We start from the raw sequence: 21,027 nt of genomic DNA on the forward strand, positions 1-21,027 counted from the left end.
GTACATTTGCATGGTGAGGACTGGAGATACTGGGAGAAGAAAGGAAAGAGAGCTTATGTGCTTCTATTAAGTGAGGTTAGAGCTTGGACCAAGACCCCTGTGGAATAAACAGTTTATTTGATTTATATGCTATCTTTTTGCCATCATGGAACTCCAGACCCTGTACAGTGTATTCCTAGGCAGGCACTATCCAGGAACAGACCAGACCTAAATTTGCTTCGCTTTAGCAAAAGGGCTGCCCCATGTGTCCACAGGTCATGCCATATTGCCTTTGGTCCATTGTTGATTGACTTGTATAGCCTAGCTCAGTGTTTCCTAACCTGTGTGCTGCGGCACCTGAGGCTGAACTCATAGGGACACCATGGAATGTTCCTAGCAGGCTCTTCTTCCTGGCGCTCCCGAGCGACACCATCCTGGATTGTGCAAGATCTTGCACAACCCAAGATGCTGGCACCTGGGAGAGCCAGGAAGAAGAGGTTGCCACGAAGGAAGGGCATTGTGTCACAGTAAGTTGTGGAACCATGGCCTAACTTATCTCCAAGATTTGAGGTGGGTCACAAAAGCAAACAAGCAAGTGTAAGCCGAATACAGTTTAAATCAAATGACCAACCTTTCCTGAGTTAACCATGAGCCCCAAGGGCCAGCCCAAGCAGGTGGGCCTTGCAACACTCTTGAGAAGTGCTCAGGCTTGGTCTCCTGCAAGAGGAATTTCATAACGGGGAGAGCAGTAGCAACTGCCACTGTCTGTGCTCTTGCTGCCTGCTGTGTTGCTGGCCCTGTGGTAGAAGTTCATGTCTGTGGCTCCCCGATGAAAGCAGTATTGTTATGATTGCATAAGTCTTGGCAGCCTGCTGGGCAGTTCTTGGACTGCTAAAATACCATCTGTCATCCTGTTTGCCTTTTCTCTCTTAGCAAACCGGGATATTTTCCCCCTTCCGTGTGGGAAACTTGTATTGCAGGGAGACAGTAAAGGAACAGAATAGCCTCAGGTGGGCTCAGTTCTGAAACGTGAAATGTTGCAATGTTGTGTCATGCTCTGGTGTGGGAAACCTCAAGATGAAAGCACTCACCTCATGGGGAGCTGGCCTGGACGTTGCATGCTGGCTGCAAGCCTATGCATGCTTACTTGGGAGTGAGCCCCATTAAACACAGTTGGATTTACTTCTGAGTAGACATGAATCGTAGAACCATAGAGTAGAATTCCAATCTATAGAATGGATAGAATTTGTCTGGCTTGTAAATAAACCTTTTCTTTGTAATCTATGGGAATTGCATCCAAGCAACCAGACAAGGAAGCATCTGTGAAAGAAAAAAGGAATGGTGATTGTTTTTCTTTCAAGCTTCTCAGTGTACCACAAAGAGAGTCTGGGCTGGTCACTTCAGTAGACATCTTCTGCAAGTAGACTGACCAGCCCAAACAGTTTGCTCAATTAACCAATCTAATACCATCCAATCATGATCAAGCATTTTAAAAGTTGTATCTGTGTTAGAACAAAGAAAAAAAATGGGTTTTGTTTTCCCTTGGCTCTCCATAATTTAACAACTCACTTCCAACAGTCTCTTGTATGTTTTACTTCAGCTAGTACCTTAAGGTTTTTTTTCTGAGACCTGAGTTCAGGAGCTTTACAGAGCAGACAACCAGAACACATGGTGGGTCTCCTGGTATCAGTGACAAGCAAGGTGGCAGCTCTGGGCAGTGATCTTTGCTGCTGATGGCTTGTCTTCCTGTATCTGCTGAAAGGTGCCTGCAGTTCTAGCAGGTGGTGAATAGGAGACTTGCAGCCCAATCCTATCCACACTTTCTTGGGAGTAAGCCCCATTGACTCTAATGTGACTTACTTCTGAGTAGACATGTATAGGTTTGGGCTGTTGATCTGCTGCGAAGGTTGCCTCAGTGGCTGCAGGGATAGAAGGAAGCAGCCATTACACAAGGGAATTCTGGGCTACTTAAAATGGTTGACAGTTTTTAACTGGCCAGTTGATTGGTGTGCCAACCCTACTTGGAAGACTTCTTTGTACTTACTGTGGGGCTTGGAATTCTCGTCATGTGTTTCCAGCGGCGTAGCTAGAAGGGGTGCAAAGCACTAAGTTTTGCAGGGAGCCTCACCACAGTGTGCAAGTGGCCCCTCCCATCTGGAGCCATTCCTGGTGGAGTGGACAAAGCAAAACAGAGGCACTCACCTCTGTTTTGCTCCCCATGCCTGGAAAGACTCCAAACGGGAGGGGCCAGTTGCATGCCACAGCGAGGCTCCCTGCAAAGCTTAGTGCTTTGCACCCTCTCTAGCTACACTACTGTGTGTTTCCCATCCACCTCTTTCTCCTACAGTATATCATTTATTATTATTATTATTAATTTATACCCCGCCTTTTTGCCCAACGGGCACACAAGGCGGCTTACACAGACTTTAAAAATACAACATTAAAAACAATCATTAAAAACAATTTACAGTAATTAAAAAATCTAAAAAACAAAACAAACCCCGTGGATTTTCATATAAAAAGCAAGAACGCCAGCCAGCCTGTCAACAATTAAAAGTTTTTTGAAATAAAAAGGTCTTCAGTCCACGCCGAAACGTTAGCAACGAGGGAGCAGTTCTCAGTTCTAAGGGGAGGGTATTCCACAGTTCGGGGGCCACCACCGAGAAGGTCCTCTTCCTGGCCTCTGCCCCTCTCACATCTCTTAGTGGCGGCACAGTCAAAAGGGCCCCCCCAGATGATCTAAGAGCCCGGGCAGGATTGTAGGGAAGGAGGCGGTCCCTCAAATACCCCGGATCCGAGCCGTAAAGGGCTTTCAAAGTCAAAACTAGCACCTTGAATTGGGCCTGGAACAGAACCGGCAGCCAGTGTAGCCGCTGGAGCAACGGCTTGACAGAGTCAAACCGACGTGCCCCAGCAACCACATGAGCAGCCGCGTTCTGTACTAGTTGTAATTTCCGGACTGTCTTCAAAGGCAGCCCCACGTAGAGCGCATTGCAATAATCTAATCTAGATGTCACTAGGGCAAGGGTTACTGTGGCCAGGTCCGTGCAGCTCAGGTACGGTTGCAGCTGGCGAATAGCCGAAGCTGAGCAAAGGCTCCCCTGGCCGCCACCGCCACCTGGGACTCCAGGAGCAGCTGTGGTTCCAGGAGAACCCCCAAGCTGCGGACCTGCTCCTGTTGAGTAGGGGCCATTCTCAGAGCAAGTTCTCCACCATTGCCTGGAACCACTAGCATGTGTTGAGAAAATGTTCACTTCAGGATGGCTCCAATTCATGTGATCAGTTCTACCAAGTGATGGGGAGGGGAGTCACACTTACCACAGGGATGCTGTTTTCCACTGCAGGCATAACCACTAGTCATATCACCTGCTGCCTGTTTGTTGTAACTTTTGGTCTGGATTCTTTATGGCGGAGAATTATGCAGGGGATGGACAGAGTGGATAGGGAGATGCTCTTTACACTCTCAGAACCAGGGGACATCCACTAAAATTGAGTGTTGGGCGGGTTAGGACAGACAAAAGAAAATATTTCTTTACTCAGCGTGTGGTCGGTCTGTGGAACTCCTTGCACAGGATGTGGTGCTGGCGTCTACCCTAGACACCTTTAAAAGGGGATTGGACAAGTTTATGGAGGAAAAATCCATTACGGGGTACAAGCCATGATATGTATGCGCAACCTCCTGATTTTAGAAATGGGTTATGTCAGAATGCCAGATGCAAGGGAGGGCACCAGGATGAGGTCTCTTGTTATCTGGTGTGCTCCCTGGGGCATTTGGTGGGCCGCTGTGAGATACAGGAAGCTGGACTAGATGGGCCTATGGCCTGATCCAGTGGGGCTGTTCTTATGTTCTTATGAGAAGGTTCTTCCTTTTTGGGCTAGTTTAAATTACCTCTTGATGATCTGAACTTATTTTGATAATTCTTTGCAAAATGCCAAGCTAGGATTAGTAACTGAAAGCCTCCAATAGCTAGGCTGGCCCTCAGGTTGCCAGCCTGGAGTTAAAACAGGGTGTAGGAAGTGTGGTGGTTGAAGCATTGGGAGATGTTGTTGGCTGGCTGCTTTGGGGACAGAAGCTGAGGCCTTCTCCCCAAAGGGTCCTTCTAGCAAATTTATTGACCCACCACTGCACTGACCCAAAAGGGAGATGTTTGAATATGCATCTTTTGGAGCAAATCAATATTGCAGGTGTTTTCCTGTCTATCTGTGCCAGGAACTTAGAGCTTTGAATTTGGCCCAGTGCTGATTCCTGTTGGTAAACATAATGCGGCATTGCCAACTTGCTGGCCAGGATTTTTAATGTTGTGCCTTTGAACCTTTATAGATCTTGCTTTTTGCTCTTTAATGAATGTGGTGAATGTATTTCTCCAGCTTGCTTTGAGTGATTGGAGTCAAACAGCAGTTGCATAAAGTCAAGTAGTGGAAGGTGAGTCAGTCCTTGCAAATCCAGGGTAAAGGAGCCAGGGCCCACCTCTGAGCATAAACCCTATGGGTAAGGGATCCCATAAGCCTCCAGCTTAGATGTGGTGATGCAACTTGCAAGTGCGGAACTTCATGGAATTAGTGAATATTTAGTCTGCCTTGCTGGAGCATCTCGTGAACAGGCACTGTGAGTAAAGGTAGATTCAGCTTCGCCACAGTGCTGTTGGCAGATGGCATTTGTATATGTGTAGCTGATTTGTGGTGTAGCAACAGAGGCAGCTAAGGATGTTCCTTAATGACGCCAGCGTGAAGTAACCTAGATTCTGCTCTCATTTGTGCACCCTGTGCATGCATGATTAATGTGTTCTAGTTAAGCTAAAGAGCAGGCTTGCTTCTAAAGAGACTTGCATAAGGCAACCTAGTGAGGTACTGGATTTTCTTGTTGGTTCAGAAAGCGTATCTGGCATGCGGTTGGAAAAACGGCAGAAATCCATTTGGGAATTTGAGCCAAATGTCCCTTATTTAAATGCAGGAAGTGCCCTGCAAGTTCTGAGAAAGGGCTCAGCCACTGCATTTGCATAGGTCTTGCAAGGGAGTCGGCTGCTCCCCTTGATTCTGCAGTGTTCGTGGGTGCCTCTTGTTATTGATTTTTGGAAACAAGCATAAGGCCCTTGCTGGTTCTGGCCAAGGGTCCATCTCACTAACATTCTGTCTCACTAGCATCCTAACACCCTACGAGGTCCTGAGCAGGAGATGAAGACAACAACCCTGCCCAACTCTTGGCCCTGGCAGCACCTGGCATGCGGTAGCACCTTGCCTTTACACGTGGAGATTCTGCTTAGTCATCGTGGCTGACAGCCAAGGATAGACAGTCCCTCTCCATGAATATGAATATTCCCCTTTGAAAGCCATCTAATCTAGCGGCCATCACCATCATCTTGTGGCCCCAAATCCTGTATGTAAATTCTGTGTTGTGTGAAGAGGTCCCTTCTTTGGTCAATCCTGAATGTCCTGTCAATCAATTTTTTTCCTGGGTGACCCTGAATTCTTAGAGTTTCAAGACAGGGAGAAAAAGATCTTTCAATCCACTTTCCCTGCACCAACTAATTTTATAAATCTTTTAGTGTGTGTGTTTCTGTGTTCCCCCGTCACACCCCCTCCTTTATAGTGTTCTGGCCACTTTTTGAAAGGAACTAGGGACAGCGTGAGCTTCAGGACCACGGATTTCTCAACCAGTCTCCAACTGTAAGCCAAGCAAGAAGGGGTGAGATGGCAGAGGGAATAGTGGGGAGGGGCTGCAGACGCAGGACACATTAAGACGTTCTATTTTGTGTTGGGGGGGGAATGTGTTAGAGAAGGAGAGACTGTAGCACCCAGGATTGGCCTCTCTGTCTTCGGTGCCTTTCAGGAATACTAATTTGTATTAATTTGTAATGTCAGTAAGTGTAAAGTCATGCACATTGGGGCAAAAAATCAAAACTTTAGATATAGGCTGATGGGTTCTGAGCTGTCTGTGACAGATCAGGAGAGAGATCTTGGGGTGGTGGTGGACAGGTCGATGAAAGTGTCGACCCAATGTGCGGCAGCAGTGAAGAAGGCCAATTCTATGCTTGGGATCATTAGGAAAGGTATTGAGAACAAAACGGCTAATATTATAATGCCGTTGTATAAATCTATGGTAAGGCCACACCTGGAGTATTGTGTCCAGTTCTGGTCGCCGCATCTCAAAAAAGACATAGTGGAAATGGAAAAGGTGCAAAAGAGAGTGACTAAGATGATTACGGGGCTGGGGCACCTTCCTTATGAGGAAAGGCTATAGCGTTTGGGCCTCTTCAGCCTAGAAAAGAGACGCCTGAGGGGGGACATGATTGAGACATACAAAATTATGCAGGGGATGGACAGAGTGGATAGGGCAATGCTCTTTACACTCTCACATAATACCAGAACCAGGGGGCATCCACTAAAATTGAGTGTTGGGTGGGTTAGGACAGACAAAAGAAAATATTTCTTTACTCAGTGTGTGGTCGGTCTGTGGAACTCCTTGCCACAGGATGTGGTGCTGGCGTCTAGCCTGGACACCTTTAAAAGGGGATTGGACAAGTTTCTGGAGGAAAAATCCATTACGGGGTACAAGCCATGATGTGTATGTGCAACCTCCTGATTTTAGAAATGGGTTATGTCAGAATGCCAGATGCAAGGGAGGGCACCAGAATGAGGTCTCTTGTTATCTGGTGTGCTCCCTGGGGCATTTGGTGGGCCGCTGTGAGATACAGGAAGCTGGACTAGATGGGCCTATGGCCTGATCCAGTGGGGCTGTTCTTATGTTCTTATGTTCTTATACTATGTTGTGCTCTTCAGATGTTTTGTTCTCATAACAACATTGGCAAGATTAATGACAAAACTTGGAAGAAGGGCTGCCTGCTACAGTCTGCCAAAAAAGAGCATTAGTGGCCTTAGCGGGAGAATTGCAGCAGGGTACTCTGCATTCTCTGCTTAGCACCCAGAGGTAGGAATAGCATGGCCTGAAGGCCTCATAAGTTTCAGATGCTTTCATGTGTTTCCCATATTCCCTCTTCTCCCTGTAATGTATCTTGATGATGATGATGATTTTAGTATAGGAATGTGAGCCTTTGTGTTATCTCTGTCTTAAGTTTCTCGTTCTCATGGATGCAAAGAATTGAAAGGACCCCTTGCCACCAGTGGGGCAAGTTAAAGAAACTCAAATGGCTCTTTTTTTTCTTCTCAAAGACATAGTTCCAAAGCCCCTCCCAGACTGATTAGTCTGCCTTGAGTCCCTTCAGGGAGAAAGGTGGGGTAAAAATAAAGTTATTATTATTAAAGTTATTATTATTAGTCTCGTTCATTATTTTAAACATTTGTAACTTAACAGGAAAGGAGAAGTTGCTTGCTTCGACAAATGCATCAAGAGCAGGCAACGAGTAATTGTCTGTACAATATCTATGTTCAGACTGATGATATGTAGCACATTATGTAAATAGGTATATAGCTTATAGGTTTTATCCAGAGTTGCTGGGAACAAGAAGCTTAGAAATGAATGCAAGTAGCAAGGCTCAAAAAATTCATAGATGTGTTTTTGTTTATATCTACTGTGCATGCATTCTCCATTTGCAGTTCGATATGTACATCAGTCACAGGCTTGCTCAAATGTTTAAGGACCTTCCTCTTCCTCTTCTTCAGTCCTTAACTTTCACTTAAAGAGCAGATTGTCCTCCCAGCCAATTTGTTGCTTTTGATGCTGCTGGGATCGGTGTATCATTTATGACACACTTCCAATCTTTGCAATTGTTGGTGATTTTCCTTGCCTTGTAGATGGTGAGACGCTGGTTCCTTAGGTCTTCCTCAATGTGTTTGAGCCATGTTTTCTTTGGTGCTGCCTGTTGAACCCTCCAATAGGGTGGTCGCTCTCACCACAGGAGCCTGTGCGGTAGCCAACTAGAGTTCATTCTGCTGACATGGCCAAACCTTTGCGGTCTGCGTTCTTGGGTTTGCTCTTCGACTGCTGTTTGATGATCGCACCTTATCCAAATGGTCTCTTTATGATGAGAGACCTTGGTCTAATCATGGTCTAATCATGAAGAGAGATGCTCAAGCAACTCATTTGGAAGACCTTGAGCTTGTTCGTGTCTGATCTGAGCAGAATCCATGTTTCCAATCCATATAAGAGAATTGGCAAGATCAGTGTTTGGAAGAGGCAAATTGTGGTCTTGATGGAGATATTGGCCTTAAGGATTGGCTACCCTTGTGGTTTTTCTTTTTGACTGCTCTGTGCCCATCTGTTGCCTGATCTAATGTACTTTTTTTTTTTTTTAATTTCTCAGCTATTAGGATGTTTGTAAGCATTCTGTAAGACAGAAGCTGGCCAATAGTGGCAGGAGGCTTAATTTCAATAGACTAAAACCAGAACTATTACAGTCATGAACTAGGAAGGTTTCCAAGATGGAAACCTGAGTTCATGGTCTTGTAAAGGTTCTCTGAAGTTTGCCCCTTGGTAAAAATATTTTTTTTTTTAACAAATCTAGGTGCTCTGTGGTTTAATCTGATAACTCATTGGTCTCTCTACAGCCATAGTAAGTGCCCATTACAAACATTATTGTTATCTATGTGTAATCAAAGTGTATGTGTAAACTAGCTTTAGACAAATTCATGAATGATAGTCCTTTCAGTAGCTTCTAACCATGATAGTTAATGGACCCTTCATATTCAAAGGCGATACACGTAAGAACATAAGAAGAGCCCCACTGGATCAGGCCAAAAGCCTATCTAGTTTAGCTTCCTGTATCTCACAATGGCCCACCAAATGCACCAGGGAGCACACAAGACAACAGGCACAACCTGCGTCCTGGTGCCCTCCCCTACATCTGGCAATCAGAGGCAGCCTGCCTCTAAAACCAAGAGCTTGCACATACCTACTATGACTTGTAACCCGTAATGAACTTTTCCTCCAGAAATTTGTTCAATCCCCTTTGTCCAATGCACCTTTGCGTATTAGGTAGTAGGGAAGCTACTGTTCTTCCCTTCTTAGAAACCCTCCTCCCCTTTAAAGTGGGCTTCAGCTCAATGCCTGGGTCTTAGGATTAATCACAAGCCCTACTCATGCCAAACTCAGAATCTGATGTTTGCACTTGTGGTTGTTATGCACTGGACAATCCCCCAGGGCAGCAGGAGGCAACTTGCCAAAAAGCTGTCTTGCAAATATATTGTAAAATGCGGTCCCTTGCTGAAAACAGAGGAACAGCCCTGGTAGGCCAGCTCAAAGGCTGATCTAATTCTGCAACTAGCCATGAGAAGCTAGGAAACCTGCAAGCTGGTACAGGAGCCTTCATGCCCACTGTTAGTTCCGTGGTTGTTGAAGAGCAGAAACTAAAAGGCAGATGCTTGGAAATGTAAAAGAATATTGAGTGGGAAATGAGATGTGTGTGCCAAGCTGTTGCCTCTGCTTCTCTCTATCCCTGCTGTGTTGACATCCCTTCTGTTTGCTGCAGAGATGAATAGGAAGAGGCCCAGCGTGACTGCAACATTAACCACCTGGGAGGCAAAATCATTACAGTCCCTGGGATGGCAGAAGTCCCCAGTCACGCAAGTAAGCCTGCTGGTGAGGGAGTTTGGCACAGCCTTCTGGCCTCCTGAGCTGCTCTTGCTGTTGTCCTGGAAAGCGATCAATGAGCAACCTTGCACTGTGCTGGCTGGGTGTCAGTGAAATTGCCAGGGCATCTATCCCAGCAGTGCAGATGTGCTTGGAGAAGGGAGGGCAAGGATTCATGTGATCAGCCTCGTTTTGGATAGCCTCTTGCAACGTGGGAGCAACAGTGAGTTTGGGGCTGTTCCAAGGAGAAACTGGATTTGTAGGATGTTGAAACACCCATGTAATGCAATGGTGAGAACACTCTTGCTGTAGCATCACATGGGCGTGTCTGCATCCCACAGATCTGGTTTCTCCTTGGAACAGCTCCAGACACGCTGTTGCTCCCAGGTTGCACAGCGCTATCTAAAATGTGGCTGAACACATAGAAGTGTGCGTGTAAGTGTGACGCTATCCAGAATGGTGATTAGGACTCAGGAAATTCAGGTTCAAATCCCTGCTTAGACAAAAACATACTTGGTGACTTTGAGTCAGGCTCACTTGAGTTATCTCTCTCTCTCTCTTTGCCAAACTGCCTTGCAGGGTTGTTGTGAGGAGAAAAGGAAGAGGAGGAAGGGCCATATTTGCCTCCATGAGCTCCTTAGGGGAAGGGCAGGATATGAATGCAATAACATGTTTTCTTGGAACACGTGACATAGAGTGCCACTTCGTATTTTTATATCCTGCATTCCTGGTGTTGTACATGGAATTCTCAGGTACTTTCCCATTTAGTTGCTGACTGGACCCAGACCTGCTTAACTTCAGCAAGGTTGTTACATCATGTGCCTTAGGATGATGTCCTGGGATATGCAAGGCTGAAACAGAGTTTAGGCTATGTTCGTAAGTTCATCCCCCTGCCCTCCTCTCAGGCTTTCAAAGAAGTCCACAAAAGTGATTGGCCTAAAAGTGTTCTTACTAACCCACTTCTCAAGACACATTAAGTTAGCTATTATACAATGTGTGATGGAAGTAAAAGTGTACGTTCTGCCCCCTCAGATCCAGGTTTGGGATCTTCTTTTGCACATAAAGCCGAATGGAGATGGATAAGACAGGGGAGCTAGAACGAAATGATGAGCATTAGTAGTGTGAGGAGATAGAAAATAGCAGCTATGAAGGGGAACTATCCTGGGTCCTGAAGACTCTGAAATGATCTCTTGGTGCAATGCCTAAAAATTCAGAGTTTGACTTCTGAGGACCTCAGAATGCTACAATGCTGTTAATTCCCAGGTGAATAGCTGCATTGGCAATTGATCTGGGTGTTGGGCAGGATGCATTCCTCTTGGCTGGATCTCCCTGCAATCCTCTTTTCATTCCTCTTCAGTTGGCATTTAATAAGACATTGATTTCCTCAACTGAGTCTGGCTAGCTATTCTCTCACAAGAGGCGACTTCCCACCAAACAGATGGGCCAAACAGCCTCTTGACTTTTTTTTTTTCCTCCTAGCATGCTAAATGCTGAACACCTTCTTCCACTGCTAATATGAAATTGGTCAGATTCTATGTCAGGGCCCTCTGTTGTTTTTCAGAGTTCTAAGGGACTTTGCTCACAACTGATGAAGTTTAAGATAGGTCTGAATGTTTTGTCTTTCATTAAATGAGGAAATAAATGGGTTTTGACAGTGAGATCATGGCAAAAAATAGACCCGGGTTGGGTTAATGTTTTCATCTGGGTTAATGTTTTCATCTGAAATTTTAGTGGCTTTATCACTGAGTTATTGGAATGCAAAAATGGGAGATTTGGCTTCTGGATTTTAAAAAGATCTCTTTTGCTTCACTTTGGTGCAAGAAAATTAGGTAAGAGCAGGCTGGATAAAAGTAAATGATTTAAAACAAAATTTAAATGTAGAAAATTTAGATCAGATTTAGCTTGTTTTTTTTTTTCCTCTTTTGTGAAATAACCAGTCCTAAAATAAAATCTGAAATTAATGCAAATGTTAATTTATGCAAATGTAAATTAATAATGCAAATGTTAATAATGCAAATGTTCATTAATGCCACCTCTTAACAGCTTAGTCCTAATCAACTTTCCACTGCCAATGCAACTGCAATGCAGCCCTGAAGGGAACAAATGATCCTTTGCCTTGAGGAAGTCTCTGTGACTGCCCCTCCCCTCACAGAGTGTGGCATGCCCTATTGGCATGGCTGCATTGCTGCTGGAAAATTGGTTAGGATTGGGCTGCAAGAGCTGTAAATTCAGTTTTATGAAAGCTTTTTTTTCTTTTTAAAAAGAGAACTATAGGAGGAAAAAAATCTTTGTTGGTCATTGTATAGCCGAATAGTTCATTTATGTGATACTGGGACCAGGTTTCTTGGCACGTCTGCACAATCTCTGCTGATCTATCTGGGTAATTTCTTACATCTGCTTTATGCCTAGTAACTATTTGATTTCTGCAACTTACTCAGAATGGAGTTTGTAATTACAAATATGTGTGATTTTACCCGCAAATCACAGGAATTGGATGTTGACCTTTGATCTCATGGAGAATGCTGATCTGCCCAATAACTACTTTCAGCGCTTTTTTCTGTCTGGAAAATGTTGAATTAAATCAATGAACCTCTTTTTCTTTGAATCCATCTGTTCCATCTAGCTGACTTTTTACCCTTTTATCCATAAGGGTATCATAAGAGACTTTGTCAAATGCTTTGTTGAAATATATGCAGGTAAACTATGTCCCTGGAGTTTCCAAGGTCTACTAAACTAATCACTCTATCAGAGGAGATTAGATTAACGTGGCACTACTTATTCTTGACAAAACCTATACTGGCTCCTAGAGATCACCCCATTGTCTACTAAGTGCTTCCAGACATTATAAACATTGCACTTAATAATCTGTTGCAAGATCTTCCTGGGTATTGATGTCAGGCTGACATCCTGAATGGTCCTCCCCCACCCCCTTTTAAGATAGGGACAACATGTCATTGTCTCCAGTCTTCAAGGACCTTACCTATTCTGCAGTAGTTCTCAAAGAGTACAAATAGTGGCTCGGAGATAGCACTTTCAGTTCTCTGGAGTGTAATTCATCTGCTCCTGGGGAGTTAAATTCAGTTACGAGTGACTAGGTGTTCTCTTATCTCAGAAGTTCTCAAACTGGGGCGCTGCGACACCCCAACTTGAGGACCTCTGCTTTTGCCCCTGTAAAGGGCGGGGAGGGGAGAATGCAGCAATGCGATCCCCAGAATCATAACACTTTCAGGGGTGTCTGTGTATACTTATTATGTGGTAGTACAGATTTTGATGCTACCTCTTCTGTTTGTCTTTATGTTACATAAAGACTCTTGAGGGACCTATATCCAACACCTAGATCTCTCCCAGAAGGAGGAGAGAAGGGCAAGCTCAATCCGGGTCCCTCCTGTTCCTGAGGCAGAGACAAAGAATTGTTTGGGGATAAAGATTCTACCTTTCTGTGTCATGCAGCAGACTCAGTGCTATGAGCTGGATTGTGAAAAAGTTAATTTATTTTTCTTTTTTAACTATGTGCATTGTGTCTAAGTGGATGTTGTCCAGAACTTGGAGGCTGCTCATCAATAAAGCATCCCAGCCAGGGATTCATATGTATAAATCTACTGTTAGGGCAACCTTCCACGTGAAATGGAGCCCTTCCCAAAAGCAACTGCACCTGAAATATGCGAATCGCCTGACTTTTCATGGGATGTCCAGGTGTCCCCCAGTATCCATGGGGATGTGCTCCAGGGCCCCCTGCAGATATGGAAACCACGGATATGGCAGAACCCTATCTTTGCAACCCCCCATTAACTTTGTTTTTAGCCTTACCTCTAACACCAAGGTTGAACATGTCTTGCTTTTACTAGTCACTATAAGTCCTGCCCATTAATTGGACTTCCTGTTCGTGTTCTCTGAGTCTAGAGTGCAGGCTTCCTGCCTGCTTGTCTTTCTATAAGCTTCATGCTTATAGTGATCAGTAAAAGCAAGACACATTCATCCTTGGCACTAGCCGTAAGACTAAAAACCAGGTTAACAGGCATGGGGGTGCAGGCCCCCCTGGATCCGTAGATAAGTGCAACCATGAATGAAGGACCCCTGGATACGGTGGGCTGCCTGTATTCTTGGGGTAGAGGGAGAGTTCAATTGTACCACCTGTAACACTGTTTCATAGTAACACTGTCCTGGATGGAATTTTTTCAGTATATTTTAGTTGCCTTCTTCAGCAAGAAAACGGTAGTTCCCAAGGATGAGTCACACCTGGCTCAACCTCCTGGGAGTAGCTCTTCCCATCACTTTCCACCTGGCATGTAGGTGTATTGGCAGCAACGGTTAATTACGCAGCAGGCTCTAATCTAATGCATGGGCAAGTACCGTACTGTACTGTAAACATGTCTCCATTGGAACTGTGTTGTCATTGCCTCCTATAGTATTCTGTTTTCTGGAACGCAGCCACAGCTTTATAGGAGGTATTACTGTACCTTTTGGTAAAAATGGACCTTTTGATAATGCTGTTAAGGTTATCGGGAGCAATTGATCAGGCTATTGGTTCCTAAAACTCAGCATTGTCTATGCTTGCTCTTCATGAGCTGTATTAGGTGAGTCAGTTTCCCAGACAACCAATTACAGCTATACTAGTGCACCATGTTCTGAGAAATGGTTCATTGTGTTTTCTCCTTAGGCACAGGAAGTGGTTCCCTCTCTCATGCCATAATCAGAACAATTGCTCCAACGGGGCATCTGTATACAGTGGAGTTCCACCAGCAGAGAGCTGAGAAGGCTATAGAAGAGTTTAAAGAGCACAAGGTGGACGATCTGGTGACAGTGAAGAACCAGGATGTCTGCGAAAATGGGTTTGGCATCACTGAAATTGCAGATGCTGTGTTCCTGGATATCCCATCTCCATGGGAAGCTGTAAGGCATGCGAAATCAGCTCTCAAACTTGAAGGTAGGTTATCTGTGTCAAGATGTAACCATCTAGGGCAGTGGTTCCCAACCTGGGGTATGTGTACCCCCAGGGGTACTTGCCAGGACCTTTAGGGGTACTTGAAAAAGAATTGAATAATGGAGGAAAAAGGCAGATTTGATTTAGAATGCCTTGCAGGGCTGGCAAGGCAGGAAGGAAGGCAGCTAGCAGGCTGAAAGCCCCACCAACTGCTAGTTTTTGATCATCAAATTGTGTATTATCAAATATGGACCAGTAGTTGAAAACATATAAATTTAAAAATAAAAGCAACTATAACAATTACAAATATCTTGCTAGTATGAGGGGTACAATTTATGGACCTGGGCTGCCAAGGGGTATGCAAGTGCAAAACATTGGGAACCACTGATCTTGGGCTTGGAAGTGCATGTTCTGTGCCAATATTCACTTGGAATATTCCAAATACCAGATGTAGCCATGTTAAATAGGCATTTATCCTGCTGCGCACTGCAAATGCACACAGAAAAAAATATCCAATGCACATAAATGTTTCAAATGCAGTCTCTGGAGGTTTGGGTTTCTGGCAAATATGGGGGTGATCTGGGGAAAAGGGGTTTAGGAAATGGGGGGGGGATATCTTCATTGGGACATGGCAAAAGAAGTTGGTGACCTATGGAGTGGCACCATTATTTGTTACATTTATTTGTCACCCTTTCTCCAAGGAGCTCAATACAGAACATGTTGTTCTTCCCCTACACTTATCCTCCCACCAGCCCTGTGAGGTAGGTTAGGCTGCAAAAGAGGGACTGGCTCAAGGTCATTCCTGGTGGAGTAGGAATTTGACCCTGAATCTCCTTGCCTGAATGCTCTGTATCACACTGGCTTTCATGACGTTATGTAGAACAAGAGTCTCTGCTTGTTTGACCCCTGGAAAGGCCAAGCACTTTGGACCCATTCCAGATCGGGAATGGAATTCTACATTTGTAGAACAGATAGCGCTCTTTCTCACTTGGTAGGCCAACCTTGCTTGTTTGGAGAGCGAACCCTCCCTCTCTGCCCCTCTATTGTTGTCTGAGCACACATGAGCGCAAATGCATGCCTGGGTGTGTAGGTGAACTGGGCTCTTTGTGTATCAGTGCGGACTGATGTGAAATGCCATTGATATGCTTTTGTTCTTTGGTAGGGTCACATAGACAAATTAGCAGTGCTTGCCCAGGAAGGAAAAGGTTTCTCAAGTCTGTGTCACTAGTTACTACCTGTAGGCTTGAAAAAACTACAGACCTTTTTATTAGCAGTATTTCAAATAAATGCAGACTGCAATCTTATTTGATTTTTATTCCATTGCTGGGTTGTGCATAGGGCAAAAGCCATATAAATTTAGTTTGTTTACCCCTGCTGCATCCTCGATGCAGGTGCTGGATTATCGGCTTGCTCTGAATGGGGTTGCACTCCCTCTGAAGGAGCAGGTCCGCAGCTTGGGGGTCCACCTGGACTCGCAGCTGCTCCTGGATTCCCAGGTGGCGGCTGTGTCGAGGGGGGCCTTCGCTGAGCTTCGGCTGGTGCACCAGCTGCGGCCGTACTTGGATCGTGCAGACCTGGCCACGGTGATCCATGCTACGGTGACATCGAGGTTAGATTATTGTAACACGCTTTATGTGGGGCTGCCCCTGAAGATGGGTCGGAAACTGCAATTAGTGCAGAATGCGGCGGCCCGTGTGGTCACTGGAGCTAGGTGGTTTGACTCTGTCAGCCCGCTTCTCCGGGGGCTACATTGGCTGCCCATTCGTTTCCGGGCCCAATTCAAGGTGCTGGTTTTGACCTTTAAAGCCCTATACTGCTCTGGGCCAGGGTATCTTAGAGATCGCCTACTCCCATACAATCCGGCTCGTCCTCTCAGGTCATCAGAGAAGGCCTTTTTACAAGTTCCGCCGTCTAAGGAGGTACGTGGGGCAGCGGCAAGAAACAGGGCCTTCTCAGTAGTGGCACCAACGTTATGGTACTCCCTTCCCCTTGACTTGAGAATGGCTCCCTTTCTTGAGACTTTTCGGCGAGGCCTGAAGACCCTGCTGTTTAAACAAGCCTTCTGACTTCATGGCCTTTTTAACATCTTTTATACATCTTTTAGTTGTTTTTTTTACAGGCATGATTCCTCTATGAACTGCTGTTTTATGCTCTTTTTATTCTGACTTTTATCTGACTACTGTTTTTATGGTTTCTGTTAATGTGTTTTTAATATGTTTTTATCTGTTTGTGAAATTATGTTTTAATCTGTTTTTAATATGTTGTAAGCTGCCCTGGGTCCCTTTAGGGAGAAGGGCGGGATAGAAATAAAGTTGTTTATTATTATTATTATTATTATTATTATTATTATTATTATTATTGCATCTTTATTTTTGTAGGAATAGTGTTCTTGAATTGGTTGGACCCTTTTTCAGCTCTTTCAATTTTAGTTATGAAGAACGTTGTTAAAAAGGTCTGTTGAGGCTGGAAAATAGAAGAAGAAAGCTTCGGGTTTTGCAGCAAGGTAGAGAGAGGAATCTGTAAGGAAAAAAACAACTCTCTCCCACTGGTTTTTCTTTGATTGCCACAGTAGCTAGCTTGTGCAGAATAGAAAAAAAGTTTTTGAACTTCTGTCAGGCGTATTCTAGCTAAGCTACGAGTGAGTGGGAAGACGTAGTAACATAACTTGAAAGTAAATGCTCTCTGACATTTTGTTGGGAGGGGGTGTGTGCATGTGTAATAGAGATTCATCCAGAAATCCTTTCTGCTAATGACTGTGTTGATTGAACAGAATGCTGTGGGTAAAGCATCTCTTAGGGATTTGGCCTAGGCTGCATTACGCACTCATGCTTGTCATTTTGAACTGCATCATCAAATGATTTATGTAAATCAGTAGTATTAGGGACTTTGGTGGGTCAGTTTGTCCATCAGGGTCAGAGCCTTTGCTGGTACCAGGTTATTGGCATTCCTGGGGCAAAGTCCTGCACTGGGCCCTCCCCAAACTTACCAGCCTCAGTTGTTGGGCAGCAGAAGCTTCTCCCACCCTCTGTATTGGCAAATGGGAGGAGTCTGTGGTGCAGCGATTTTCAACCCCTATGCTATAGCACATTGGTTGACCGTGGATGGTTCACAAATGTGCTGCAGGAGTTGGGGGAGGATAATTTAATATTAATAATAACTACAACAACAAAAACAACAACAGTTATTTATATACTGCCTTTCTGGCCATTGGATTGCTCCTTTGGCTTTATTCAAGGCTGTTTACATGGGTAGGCTTTCTCTAAACCAGGGGTGTCCAAAGTTTTTGGCAGGAGGGCCACATCAGCTCTCTGACACTGTGTCGGGGGCCGGGGGAAAAAAAGAATTAATTTACATTGTAAATTTATTCAAATTTTAATAAGTTTACATAAATGAATATATTAAAGATGAACTTATATGAACGAATGAAGGTCTTGCAATAGCTCAATGCCTATAAAAGGCCTTGCACAAAGCAAGGCTGGCCTTTCCTTTGCTGCCGCTGCTGCGTCACAGATGTGAAAGAGCAAGCAGTGGAGGGAGCTCTCATCTCACAGCTTACACGAGAGGTCAAACAGTCGCCCTCACGCTGAGAAAAGCTGCATTGGGCCAGTGCGGGCTTCAACAAATCTCCGGAGCGCCAGAGGCTCATTGGAGACTGGGGGCTCCCTGAGGGCCACATTGAGAAGCCTCAAGGGCCGCAAGTGGCCCCCGGGCCAGGGTTTGAGCACCCCTGCTCTAAACCCCCAAAGACGTTTTTACAATGAACAGAGAAGTTCTATCTTTCAAGAAATGACTACATTCCAGGTGGATCTTATCACAGTCTGGTCACTTTCTGGCTGTTGTCTCATCCCACACAAAGAGCTTCAGACCTGGCTTTTTTGGCTCTCACTCCAAAGAGCTCTGCTCAACTTGTCAAGGTCTTCCGGTGATCTTGAACAGGTGACTATCAGACCTTCAGATTTTATCTTTGGGCATAACAGCAGCTCTATCCTCTAGATCAGACCTCCTGCCTGCCTGGCCCTAATGGGGCCTTTGGGGGTTGTGAGCCCCCTGCCAGCAGCATGGTGTGCCTTGTCAATTGTCAAAAAACCGATGGTGTGCCCTGGCGATGTTAGTGCTTTATCAGTGTACCATGAGATGAAAGAGGTTGAAAATCGCTGCTGTGGTGGCTGACTAGTATTTGAGGGTTCATAAAGTTAACCCAGTTTGTTTGACTCTCTTATGGGTGCAGGTCCCTCAACTTGTACCTGACCTGGTCAGTCCCCAACACCATCCCTTGTTAGCCTAGCCTAATTTGTTGCCCAGATTCACACACTTCCTTTTCCTTCCTGCGTTAGAGGAGGGGTTTGAAAAATTCCTTTTGCGGTATATCATTTTGTCTGAATTCAGGAATATGAGGTTTGTTTAAACCAGGGGTGTCCAAAGTTTTTGGCAGGAGGGCCACATCATCGTTCTGACACTGTGTCGGGGGCCGGGGAAAAAAAGAACGAATTTACATTTAAAATTTGAATGAATTTACATAAGTTTACATAAATGAATATATTAAAGATGGAACATATGAATGAATGAAGGTCTTGCAATAGCTCAAGGTCTATATAAGGCCTTGAACAAAGCAAGGCTGTCCTTTCCTTTGCTGCCGCTACTGCATCACAGATGTGAAACAACAAGCAGTGGAGGAAACCCTCATTCACAGCTCATGTGAGACGTCAAACAGTTGTCCTCGCGCTGAGAGCAGTTGCGTTGGGCCAGTGTGGGCTCCAACAAATCTCTGGAGGGCCAGAGGTTCATTGGAGACTGGGGGCTCCCTGAGGGCCACATTGAGAGGCCTCGAGGGCCACAAGTGGCCCCAGGGCCGGGGTTTGGGCACCCCTGGTTTAAACTATAGTTATCTAGTCAGGTTGTTAACCCAGGATCAGAACATAGTAGACTTGTCTGATCTGACCAGAGCTGTAATCTTATACATAGTTACCCAAGAGTAAGCCCCATTTAACTCAGTGGGACTTGCTTTTAAGTAAACATGTCTGGGATTGTGCTGCAGGAGTCTGTCTCATCCAGCATCCTGTTTCCAGCGGTGACCAGACAAATCTATCTTGGCAACACACAAGAAGGAAAGAGCCCTCTCTCGCTCTTCGCCTCTCTGCAAATGCTGTTTGATGGCACGCTGCCAAATGGAGGCTCCGTTTAGCTATCTATTAGACAAGTCCTCAATGAATTCCCTTTTAAAGCCATATACATTACTGGCCATCACCACATCTTGTGGAAGGAAATTCCAGAAATGAATTACAGTACATGCTGTATGAATAAGTGATGTCTGTTGTCTGTTCTCAATCTGCTGCCCATTGCTTTCATTGGGTGGCCGCAAGTTCCAGTATTATGAGAGAGTGGGAAAAATTTCTCTCAGTCTCCTCTCTCCACACCACGCATAATTTCACAGATCTTGATCTTGTCCTCCTGTTGGCTGTCTTTTAGTTTAGAGAAATAAGCCTTGCATGTGTGGATGGGCTGGCACAGATGCCACGCCGCCGATAGAATTTTTTTACTTCACCGGAAACACGTTGCTTCTCAGCGGGGCTGTGGAATTAAGAGTCATGGAGTTGGAAGCAATTTTGGGTGCCATTGGAGTTGGGCAGGAGGTCTGGTCTAGAGGGTTGAGCCTCCATTTGCTTGAAGATAACATCTGAAGGTCGCCAGTTCAAGGCCACCGGCACCGTACGACCTTGAAGCAGCTGACAAGCTGAACCGAGCTATTCCATCTGCTCTGAGCATGGGAGGATGGAGGCCAGAATGTGCGACCAGATCAAGAAAGAAACATCCGAATGTTGTGGTTTCTTGAAAGATAGAAACCTTCTTTCAAATTGTAAAAATCCCTACGGGGATTTAAAAATTGCCTGCCTATGTAAACCGCCTTGAATAAAGTCTGAGGAGAAATCTGAGGACCAAGAAAGGCGGTATAGAAATACCTTTATTATTATTATTATTATTATTATTATTATTATTATTATTATTAAAATGTAGAAAACTCTTGCTGCTGTATGAGCTGCTGGCCTTATGCTTAGGGTGATTCAGTGACACATTGAGTCACGTGGTGCAGGAAAAATGCTTTGTAACTTCGGCTCCAGTAACGCAAATGGTCTACAAATCAACTGATTTCTGTGAGAACACTGGTGTGTCATGTAATGTTCCCTCCTAATTTTTACCCCCCCCCGGTATGGAACAGTTAACAACTTTGAGTAGTCTATAACAGGGGTGTCCAAACATTTTGGCATGGCCACATCATCTCTCTGACACTGTGTTGGGGGCCAGGAAAAAAAAGAATTAATTTACCATTTAAAATTTGAGTATAAATTTACATAAATGAATATATTAGAGATGGAACTTATATGAATGAATGAAGGTCTTGCAGTAGCTCAAGGCCTATAAAAAGCCTTGCACAAAGCAAGGCCAGCCTTTCCTTTGCTGCCTCTGCTGCATCACAGATGTGAAACAGCAAGTAGTGGAGGGAGCCCTCATCTCACAACTCAGGTGAGAGGTCAAACAGTCGTCCTTTTGCTGAGAACAGTTGCGTTGGGGCAGCACGGGCTCCAGCAAGTCTCCTGAGGGCCAGAGA

At 45.0% G+C, this 21,027-nt stretch overlaps 1 protein-coding gene across 1 annotated transcript in view; it reads left to right on the top strand.

Annotated features, from left to right (window-relative positions):
• Positions 1 to 21,027, top strand: part of TRMT61A (tRNA methyltransferase 61A) — a 52,672-nt gene that overhangs the window by 7,459 nt on the left and 24,186 nt on the right. The window contains exon 3 of the mRNA XM_066612292.1: positions 14,160 to 14,426. Coding sequence (XP_066468389.1) covers positions 14,160 to 14,426 — 267 coding nt within the window. The remainder of the gene's footprint in view (positions 1 to 14,159; positions 14,427 to 21,027) is intronic.

This window comes from Tiliqua scincoides, chromosome 1 (assembly GCF_035046505.1).
Source record: "Tiliqua scincoides isolate rTilSci1 chromosome 1, rTilSci1.hap2, whole genome shotgun sequence".
Lineage (NCBI taxonomy): Eukaryota > Metazoa > Chordata > Lepidosauria > Squamata > Scincidae > Tiliqua > Tiliqua scincoides.